The sequence below is a fragment of the Rattus rattus genome, chromosome 1, assembly GCF_011064425.1.
Source record: "Rattus rattus isolate New Zealand chromosome 1, Rrattus_CSIRO_v1, whole genome shotgun sequence".
NCBI lineage: Eukaryota > Metazoa > Chordata > Mammalia > Rodentia > Muridae > Rattus > Rattus rattus.
The window spans coordinates 12,929,448-12,941,047 of NC_046154.1; the positions used below are offsets into that span (position 1 = coordinate 12,929,448).

The window sequence follows — 11,600 nt, forward strand, 5'->3', positions numbered from 1 at the left end:
GACAGCCATGCCAGACTCCTGTGAGCAGCACCATTTCATCAGTCATAATGTCTGGCCTGGGATTCCCTTGAGATGAATCCCAAGTTGGGCCGGTCACTGGACTTCCTTTCCCTCAGTCTCTTCTCCGTGTTTGTCCCTGCAGTTCTTTTAGACAGGAACAACTCTGGGTCAGATTTTTTGACTGTGGGATGGCAGCCCCATCCCTCCACTTGATGCCCTGTTTTTGTACTGGAGGTGGGCTCTACAAGTTTCCTCTCCCCACTGTTGGGCGTTTCATCTAAGGTCCCTCCTTTTGAGTCCTAAGAGTTTCTCACCTAACAGGTCTCTGGTACATTCTAGAGGTTTCCCCCTTGCCAAGGTTGCATATTTCCTTTCATTCTTCTCAGGGCTTCTCTCTTGTTCTTCCCCTGTCCCCCCAATACCTGATTATGTTCCCCCTTTCCCCTCCCCCTCCCTTCTCTCATCCAGGTCCCTCCCTTTCTCTGCTTCCTGTGTTGTTTTCTTTTCCCTCCCAAGTGGGACTAAAGCATCCTCATTTGGGCCCTTGTTAGCCTTCTTGAGTTCTTTGGACTGTTTCCTGGGTATTCTGTACTTTTTTTTTTTTTTGGCTAATATCCACTTAATAGTGAGTACATACCATGCATGTCCTTTTAGGTCTTAGTTACCTCATTCAGGATGATATTTTCTAGTTCCATCCATTTGCCTACAAAACTCATGATGTCTTCATTCTTCATAGCTGAGTAGTATTCCATTGTGTAAATGAACCACATTTTCTGTATCCATTCTTCTGTCATAGGACATTTGGGTTGTTTGCAGCTTCTGGCTATCACTGATAAGGCCACAATGGAGCACGTACCTGTGAGGTATGGTGGGCCATCTTTTAGGTATATGCCCAAGAGTGGAATAGCCGGATCTTCATGTAGATCTATTTTCAATGTTCAGAGGAACCTCCATATTGATTTCCACAGTAGTTGTACCAGTTTGCAGTCCCACCAGCAATGGAGGAGTTCTCCAGTGTTGAACCGTTTGTACGCTCTGAGCAAATCTCTGCAATTGGAGCCCTCCACTTCCAGTGCACTTCCCGTTGTTGTCAATGGAGAGAAGCAGAGGGCCCACTGTGAGAGCTGGCCAGTGATATTCTTGTATTTTGATTCTGATATACTCTTACTGTATGTGTTTGAAGGATGGGTCGTATTTATAGGTCTTCCTTTGTGTCTCCTTTCATCAGTGGCGCCATCCATGTTGTGTAATTTTTACTCACTAGAATCTGATTATATTGTGTCTCTAGAAAACGATAGACGTTCAACTATGTTTTCTGAAAATATGCAATATTATGTTATGAGTTTAAGTTTTTGTTGCTGTAGGGACTTTCTGTGGAGGAAGACTTTTAGTTTTCTCTGCCTGATCCCAAAGGCTCGCCTCTCTTCATTTCTTCACAGATCTGTGTTTCACGGTTGTCGGAATCATCCACATTTGAGGTCTTGCTACTTAAGTGATTGACGTGGTTAAGACATTGGATTTGGGTTTTTAAAACTTTCTCATATATTATTGTCTCTGTGTCCCAATTATCTTCAGTTCTAACATCTCAGAGCCTACATCCATCTGAGGAAGCGTTAATCAAGGTTATGACCCCATCAGAATGGCTGGTGGCTATGCCTGCGAGATTTTGTGTTGACTGATGATTGATGTGGTAAAGCATTTCCTGGGAGAGTGGACGTATCCCTTTAAGCAGTGGCCCTGGACTGGATAAAACGTTTAACTGAGCATGAGACAGTAACCAAGCAAGGCAGCAAGCCTGGAACCAATGTTTGCCCGTGGTTTTGCCTTCAATTTTCAGTGTCAATTCAGTGTTGTTCCACCCTTGTATGATTTACAGAGTCAGAGCCACCGGGAGGGAGGACACTGAGAGTCCATTGTCTGAAGCTGTGAGGATGAAGCCCAGTTACAGTTTAAGAGCAGAAGCTGTTGAGATACCTAAGTTATGAGACACCTGCCATGGAGAGCTCCCTATAGGGAATGGAAACAACCACATGGTGAGATGGATGAGAAATTCCAGGGAAATGGCCATCTACGCCCTTTGAAACTGAGCCCCACCTGTGTCTGGAACAGAGCTATAGGATCTGTTGTTTGCCCTGCTGGGTTTCTTGCCTTGATCCAATCTTCACACACACACTACACACACACACACACACACACACACACACACACACACACACACACACACAATTTTTTTTCCCTCTCCATTAGAATTCAAAGGGGTATTCTCTGTCACTGTATGTTGGAAAGAAGTAACTTGTTTTCTGGTTTTAAAAGATGTGGCAACAAGAGATTGTCTTGAGTGTCAGAAGAGACTTTAGACATTGGAACAGTATAGGGGCTGTTGCAGACTTAAAGAACATTGAACTCAGGATAAATGCATTTGCATCCTGGGATGACCATGAGCATATAGTGACCAGGATCAGAATGTAGTTCTTCATACAGGGTGATGCCTCTGGGCACTTGTTTCTCCATGGTGGCTTTCTTTGGGGGAGTTCATGGAGGCTTTTGTAGGAGAAACATTTCAAGAGGAAGTTCCTTATTGGGATGGGATTTGAGTGTCTATAGCCTCAACCCATTTCTTCTTCATTGTGTCTACTGTGTTGTATCTGAAACTGATCAGTCAGCTTCCTTCTCATGCTGTCCTGCATTCACCATAATAGACTCTATTCCTAAGTCAAATAAGATACAGTAGAAATGAGTGCTATTCAATACTAAGCTATTTTTCTACCCCGATGCTGTTTTTTTTATTTTAATTATTTTTAATTTTGTGTTTGTGAAGACAGTTTCTCTGTGTAGCCATGCTGTCCTGAAAGTAGGTGTAGACCAGATAGGCCTCAAACTTGGAGATCCATTTGCCTCTGGTTTCAGAGTAAGGGAATACATGTGGACCAAAATGCCTGGCTTTTTGTTTTTATATTGTTGGCTGATGACCCTGGATTGTAGAGTTTTGTACATGTCAAACATATGCTATTGTCCTGAGCTTTACCCACTCCTTGAATTTTGACGTCTCCTGTAATTTTAAAAACCACGATTCCTCCCCTGCCCGGGGCTGTGCTCCTGGCTTAGCTCCTCCAGGTTAGCTGTGCCAAGCCGCCATCAACTGCCCGGTCTTCCCTCTTTCTCCCGCCCACCTTAGCTCCATGGAAGAAAAATACCAGGCAGCTTTAGTAATTTAGAACTTGCCAGAAAACATAAATGCTGGGCGAAGAGTCTTCTGCACTAACCTTATCATTAGTAGCCTACTGCAGCTCTCCACCGGTGACGGAGGCCGCCGTTTCCATGCCTCCCATTCCAAAGCCTGGCCAAAAGCATTTTCACTTTCCCTGCATCCCTTCTCTTCCTCCTGGGACCTGGAAGTCCCTCTTTCCTTTTGCCCAGCAATTGGCTTCTGCCTTCTTTCTTTATTTTTTTCTTCTTTTCTTTGGATCTGGGGACCGAACCCAGGGCCTTGCACTTGCTAGGCAAGCGCTCTACTACTGAGCTAAATCCCCAACCACTTCTGCCTTCTTTATTGACCAAATCAAGAACCAATTAGGGAACCAGATTTTAGTATCAGCTCCTCCCCCTACATTTTGAAATTTGGCAGAGTGTATATTGTATTTCTCAGGATGGCAAATAATCTTGACATTAATGCTGCCTGAGCCTTCCAAGTCATGGAATTGCAGGTGCTTGACATTCTTCCTACCTGTTCTGTTTGTTTTGAAAGTTGAACTTGGACTGATGGACAGTCGTGAATCCCCATGTAAGCAGTTGTAGTTGAGCCCACTTATTTGGAAGACCAGCAAGAGCTCTTAACTGATGGGCCATCTCTCCTGCCCTATATTGTTTATCTACCTTTACTTTGGTGATATTTTCATCTGTCCAGTTGTGACTGTTTAAACACGCACTTCCTTTCAGTACGATGTTACTAATGTTACAGTGTAGACTGGGGCCCTTTGCCTTTCTGTAATGTGAAGACGGACTGGAGTGAATGTATAATTCTTTTGTAAGAACTCCACGAAAACCTCTGAGTTCTTTCTGTGTTTTTTGTTTGTTTGCTTTTTGCAGGGGAGTCAGGGTCTTGCTGGGTACCATTGGCTTTCCTAGAATTCATTCCATAGGCCTGGCTTGAATCCAACTCAATGAGCTACACCTGTTTCTGCCTCCTGACTGTTGGAACTAAAGGCATGAACTAGTACACCCAGCTCATCCATCATTATTTCTAGTTAGTAATTGTTCACATAACTTCTCTGATGTGCTCTCTCTCTCTCTCTCTCTGTGTGTGTGTGTGTGTGAATTGACATTTTCTCTTGCAAGGCTGTATCCTAGTCAACGGTCACAGAAATGACAGAGGTGAACCTTACTATTCAGTTTCCTTTTTGTCGATGACATTAGAACTTCTGTCATAGGAAATAAATGAAGGAAGCACCAGAATTATATGACTATATTGTAAGGAATGTATACATTTACAGCATTATTATCATCATGTTTTCTCTTGTACACATGCACGGATGGGAAATTTTAGGATGCAGTGAGCTATGACGATGTGCATGTGAACTTCACTCAGGAAGAATGGGTTTTGCTGGATCCTTCCCAGAAGAGTCTCTACAAAGATGTGATGCTGGAGACCTACAGGAACCTCAGTGCCATAGGTAAGACAGTGAGTTTCCTTTCACTCTTTAAAGTAAGGGGAGAACTCTTTTATATCGACACTCTTCTGTAATTTCAATTGCAAATGAGGAAGAATGAGATGAATAAATCAGGCATGGTTCTAAGGTTCACTGAAGCAGGAACTTAAATTGCGCCATATTTCCAGTAACATATCCTACATTTTCTGGTACTATATTTTAGGCTACAATTGGGAAGACCGTCATACTGAAGAACACTGTCAAAGTTCTAGAAGATGTGGAAGGTAATGTTCATGTATAAGCTGATACCACTTCGCCTCTGAAGAAACCGTAATATGTCCTGGAAGTTTTAAAGAACAGAAACAGCGTCAAAAAGTATTCCTTTAAGTGTATAGATGATTCTTAAATTCTCATCAAACCATGCACCTCAACGTCAGGTATCTGATTTGTATTTGCTAGACATTTCTCAAAGAAGGAAGACATGGAAACAGTGCCTTAACACATATCACTATTTGAATCATAGCACCATAAGAACTATGATGTAGGAGTGCATATGTGTGTGTGTGTGTGTGTGTGTGTGTGTGTGTGTGTGTGTGTGTGTCCAAAGCCTTCTAATATACACATAGTCAGTAGCAAAGCTGGTGTTACTCATAGGCTTGTAGTAATGTTATTCAGTTTAGGGAGAGGGCAGTTTATGAGAGTCAAGAAGGTTGTTGTGCAGATACCTCCATCCCTATACCACATACCCAAGAGAAACAAGAAGTCAACCTGTGTGACTGTAATGTGGAAATCTTTCATTTGTAGTTCTTCCTTTCGTAGTTCTATCATATGCGACAGTGTATACAAGTCCTGTGAGACTAGAGGTGTTGAAAACAGTGATATACCTTCTCTCTCCCAGAACAGCTAGAAGATGTGTAGTAGATCCCACATTGAGTGGACTTTCTGAATATGATAGACAAAATTAGAGTGAATTGGTTTTCTAACTTTCTTGAGAATATATCCACAAACTCACTCTACAGAAAATCCCTATGAACGCTAGGAATGTGGAAATTCTTCTGTGTGTTCTGGTTCACTTTACAAATGGACTATGACTCACACTGTGGGAAAAGTTTTGAATGCAATCAGTACGGAAAAGCTCTGAGTTCTTTCAGCTCTTTTTAGTTATATGAAAAACCTCATATAGAAAAAGGATGCTGTGATTGGGAGTGTAATAAATGTTCTTACAGTCACTGGTGTCTTCAAAGACTCAAGAGATCATCGCATAATGTGGGGAATAGCATGATTGTAACAAAGTGACAAAACCTTAAGTTCTGATTCCTTCTTACATCAGACCACATTGTAAAAATAATAAGTCATAGAGATAAAAAAGATTAATCATGTAATGAATGTGGTAAAACTTTCTCATGTGCCAATTGTCTTTGCAGGCATGAAAGAAGGCATACTGGAGAGGAACTCTATGAATGTATTAAAAGTGGTAAAACCTTTGCATATCACAGTCATCCTCAACGGCATGAAAGAATTCATACTGGAGAGAAACCCTATGAAGTTATTCAATATGGTGAAGACTTTGTATATCACAGTAGTCTCCAAATATATAAAAGATTAGATATTGGAGATAAACCTTATGAATGTAGTCAATGTGGTAAAGCATTTACCTATCATAGTCAGCTTCGAAGACATAAAAGAACACATACTGGGGAGAAACCCTACAAATGTAATCAATGTGGTAAAGCCTTTTCTCAAAACGGTCACCTCATAATACACAAAAGAACACATACTGGCGAGAAACCCTATGAATGCAGTCAGTGTGGTAAAGCATTTACAGATCAGAGTCAACTTCGAATACATAAAAAAGCACACACTGGAGAGAAACCCTACAAATGTAATCAATGTGATAAAGCCTTTTTACAAAACATTAATCTCAGAATACATAAACGAGCACATACCGGGGAGAAACCCTACAAGTGTAATCAGTGTGATAAAGCCTTTGCGCAGAACGGTCACCTCATAATACATAAAAGAACGCATACTGGAGAGAAACCCTATGAATGTATTGAGTGTGGGAAAGCCTTTGCAGATCAAAGTCAGCTTCGAATACATAGAAGAATACATACTGGAGAGAAACCCTACAAATGTAATCAGTGTGATAAAGCCTTTGCACAGCACAGTAATCTCCGAATACATAAAAGGACACACACTGGAGAGAAACCTTATGAGTGTAATCAATGTGATAAAGCCTTTTTGCAAAACATTAATCTCAAAATACATAAAAAAGCACATACTGGTGAGAAAACTTACGAATGTAATCAATGTGGTAAAGCCTTTGCCCGTTACTATCATCTTCAATGTCATGAACGAATTCATACTGAAGAGAAACCTTACAAATGTAATCAGTGTGATAAAGTCTTTTCACAGTCACATAGTCTCCAAATACACAAAAGGACACACACTGGAGAGAAACCCTATGTATGTAATCAATGTGGTAAAGCCTTCGCAGATAATAGTCACCTTCGAAGACACAAAAGAACGCATACTGGAGAGAAACCCTATGAATGTAACCAATGTGGCTCAGCCTTTTCACAAAGCAGCTATCTCAGAATACATAAAAGAACACATACTGGAGAGAAACACTTTGAATAAGCAAGCCATATGGTAAAACCTTTGCATATAGCAGTAGTCTTAGACAACATGAGAAAAGTCAGCCTACAGAGAAACCCCACACATGTAGTGAGTGTGGCAAAGTTTTGTACTTCCCTGTATCTTTGTACATGAGGAAAACCTTCAGTGCGTAAGCAATCTGTTAAAGACTTTGCATATCCCAGTAGTCTCTTTGAGGTTCTGAAAGATCTGAAAGAAGTCTAGGACTGTAAGGGGCTTGGTATGAACTTTAGCCAATCACACATTCAGTCACACAACATTATTTATTCTAGAGAAAAAAGTGTAACAGGTGTCAACAATCTTTCCAAGCATTACAATGTTACTGTTTTGGTTGCACTTTTCATTTTCCCACTCATTTTTGTATGTTGAACACTCTCTGCATCTCTGGAATGAAGCCTACCTGAACATCGTACATGATCCTTCCGGTCTTTTCTTTGCTTGAATTTTCAAGTATTATTTTTACATCTGTGCTCCCATGGGAAATTGGTCTATAATATTCTTCTCACTGAGTCTTTTTGTGCTTTGGGTATCAGGGTAACTGTGGTTTCATAAAATGAATTGGGTAATGTTCCTTTTTTCTATTCTAGAATTTTGTAAAGAATATTTACCTCCCGAAGGGACAAACCTAGATGCCAAGATTTTGGTGAAATTATGGCTACATCTGCTCCTGTGTGTACTAAACCCTCGATTTCAGCGCCATTTATTTGTGTTTTCAGCTCTTATCTTTCATCATTTCTAGCAGTTGGCGAAAATTCTTGTTTTCTGATCACTGCTGTATTTGTTTACAGAAGCTGTTATGTCCTTGATCACATGCAGACTAGTGTTGTTTTTAACAACAGGCATTAAATCGTTTAATTGCTGTGTAGGTGAGTTTCTTTGAGACTAACAGGATATGATTGAACTGAATTTGATTCCGGGGCCCTGTGGTAGGCCCCATAGGGTGTCTCTCAAGGCAAAGCTTACCTTGCGTATCCCTTGATCTGCATTCATTAGTCTAGTGTTGACCTATGCCATACCTTCTGCATGCTCCAGATAATCCTTTTGGATTATCTCTGGAAAAAACATTCTTTCTTGGAATGCCTGGCCCACAACCCCTTGTCAAATGTCCAGGCTCCCCACAATGAGAGCATCTGGCATTTTGATGTTTCCTAAACCTTGAGAAATTACTTCTATCAGAGTAGCATCATAAATTTGAGATTCAATACCATCCATATTCCTAATCTATTCCTTTTGGTGCTGATCTTGCCTGTAAAGGTCTAATCAATGTTTTGCATTCTGAATTAGCATGTTCAAAAGCCAAAAATTGCAATTAGCATTTTTCTGACTCTTAAATCTGATACTATTCTATTTATAACTGAAGTCAGTTTTTGCAAAACATCAGAGAAGGCTTCTGTTGGGCCGTGTATAATTTTAGTAAACAACTCAGCCCTCTTTCCTGAACCTTAAGCCTGGTCCCAAGCATTTAAAGCTGCCAAATGAAATAGCGCCATGATGTGATTATTAAATTTAAGCTCGCTGTGCAACTCAGCCTATTGACCTTCATCTCACCACTGATCTGGGGAAATATCATTCCCCATAGCCTGATTGTATGGCCCTAGCTTCCTCTTTAAATTTTTTTTGATATTTTAAAAATTTATGAGTGCATACCGGAAGATTCCATTACAGATGATTGTGAGCCACTGTGTGGTTTTGAACTTGAGACCTCTGGAAGAGCATCCAGTGCTCTTAACCACTGAGCCCCCCAACCCCCACCCCGGCTTTCTGTTTTCACCATGTTTGCCATGGTGATCTAGTCTCCCTGAAAAGGTACAAAAGACTAGGAACAATCACACTGTAGGGCATTATTACATCATAGGGCACTATAACCCCAGAGCAGGAGGACAGCAAGGTTAGGAGGAGGAAGGAGAAGGACAGCAGAGTAAAAGAACTTAGACATTAAAAGGGAACTTAGACATTAAGAGAGTAATACACAGAGTGAAGAGAGAAGGAGGGCAAAAACAGAATCTGCAGAGGGAGCAGGAAGAGCAGGCAGGCTTCTTACTACGTGTGGGAACAGGTCTTTTTTCTTAACAGCAAGGCAGGCTGAGTCTTACTCAAGAGGGCAACCCAGTTTCCTTACAGACTTGGGCTGCATTCATCTAGCAATAAAAGGGTATTCGCCTTTTCTTTCTCTATGCAATAAAGATTGGAGTTCTTTTTCATCCAGAATGAGTGAGTTCTTTCTGCATTGGTGCTTGGTCTTTTGCTTCGTATGCATATGTAAGTATGGATGTGTGTGTAAGCGTGTAATTGTGAAATAAGTATGTAGTTAGGTTCAACTGGTTTGCATGGATGTGTGTATGTGTGTGTGTGTGTGTGTGTGTGTGTGAATTTGTATATGAATTTAATGTGAGTTTATACATATTTGCCTATGTAAAAGTTTTTCCTCCTGTGAGCTTGACTCTTTTATTCTGGTTCAATAAAAGTTTATTGCTCCAAACCTCCCTCCAGCCTGACAAGCAAGAGGAGAGGCTTCTGGTCAAGAGAGAAAAAGCCCATTAATCCTTTACTTAATCTGCTGTTAGCCACAGGTGTTAATCTCCCAAGTCAGCAGTTTTTAACCCTTGAAATAAACAAGAAAGTTTTTGGGATATTTTGGAAGTTACCAGCAAGCATTCCATATAGTTAGAAAGTTGGAAGGCAAGACACATCAGCTTTTTATTATTATCATTATTATTAATTATTATTATTAATTTATTTATTCCCCCCCCTTTTTTTTACACTCCAGATTTATTCCCTTCCCAGTCCACCCTCCGACTGTTCCAGATTTTCCCTAATTCAACCAGAGGGGTCAGCAGCTTCCATTCATTGGTTGGGTGCACATATCTGCACCTGACTCTTTCAGCTGCTTGTTGGGTCTTTTGGAGGGCAGTCATGATAGGTCCCTTTTTGTGAATGCCCCATAGCTTCAGTAACAGTGTCAGGCCTTGGGGCCCGCCCTGAGCTGGAACCCACTTTAGGCTTGTCAATGGACCTTCTTTTCCTCAGGCTCCTCTCCGTTTCCATCCCTGCAGTTCTTTCAGACAGGAACGATTATGAGTCAGAGTTTTGACTGTGGGACAGCAACCCCATCCCTCACTTGATGTCCTGTCTTTCTTCTGGAGGTGGGCTCTGCACGTTCCCTCTACCTAGTGTAGGGCATTTTATCTAGGGACCCTTCCTTTGAGTCCTGAGAGTCTCTTGCCTCCCAGGTCTCTGGTATATTCTGGAGGGTCCTCCCAACCTCTTTCCTCCTGAGGTTGCTTGTCTCCATTCTTTCTCCTGGCCCTCAGGGCTTCAGTCCTTTTCCCCCACCCAATACAAGGTCATGTCCCCCCTCCGCCCCCTATCCCCTTGCACTCCCAGGTCCCTTCTTCCCTCCCTCCCTCCCTCTCACCTTGTGGTTGCTTTCTTCTCCCTCCCAAGTGGGACTGAGGCATCCTCACTTGGGCCCTTCAGCTTGCTGACCGTTTTGAGTTCTGTGGACTGTGTCTTGGGTATATAGCTAATATCCACTTATTAGTGAGTACATACTGTGCATGTCCTTTTGGGTCTGAGTTACCTCACCTCAGGATGATATTTTCTAGTTCCATCCATTTGCCTGCAAAACCCTCATTTTTTTTTTTTTTTTTTTTGGTTCTTTTTTTTTTTTTCGAGCTGGGGATCCAACCCAGGGCCTTGCCCTAGGCAAACCACTGAGCTAAATCCCCAACCTCGGGATGTCCTCATTCTTAATAACTGAGTAGTATTCCATTGTGTAAATGAACCACATTTTCTGTATCTATTATGCCATTGTGGGACATCTGGGTTGTTTCCAGCTTCTGGCTATCACAAATAAGGCTGCTATGAACATGGTGGAACAGGTGCCCCTGTAGGATGGTGGGGCATCTTTTGGGTATATTCTCAAGAGTGGTATTGCTGGATCTTCAGGTAGAGCTATTTCCAATATTCTGTGGAAACTCCAAATTGATTTCCAGAGTGGTTGTACTAGTTTACAATCCCACCAGCAATGGAGGAGTGTTGTGGTTAAAATATAAAAAAAATAAAAAAAGTATTGTTGTTTTTTATCTCCACTAGGTCTGGTACTGTGGTACCCCAAGATATTTGCTGGATATCTTAATTCTCAGTCAGCAAAGTGTCTCACCTGCTCTGCTACACCCCATATCACACTGCCGAAGGCCTCTCTCTGAGCCTGGCAGCAATCTCTCTATGTATCTAGTTCCCAAGGCATATTTCCATGCCAGAAGCACACATCCCAACTCTGTGGTGGCCCAGACC

General features: G+C 41.6%; 1 protein-coding gene across 1 annotated transcript; it reads left to right on the forward strand.

The window, feature by feature from the left end:
* Positions 1 to 788: 788 nt before the first annotated feature.
* Positions 789 to 7,489, forward strand: LOC116892966 (zinc finger protein 431-like). The gene is given in 5 exon segments (XM_032894920.1): positions 789 to 2,033; positions 4,544 to 4,670; positions 4,870 to 4,930; positions 6,071 to 7,280; positions 7,283 to 7,489. Coding segments are annotated over 5 exon segments (1,557 nt in total). The 5' UTR covers positions 789 to 2,030; the 3' UTR covers positions 7,439 to 7,489.
* The last annotated feature ends 4,111 nt before the right edge of the window (positions 7,490 to 11,600 follow it).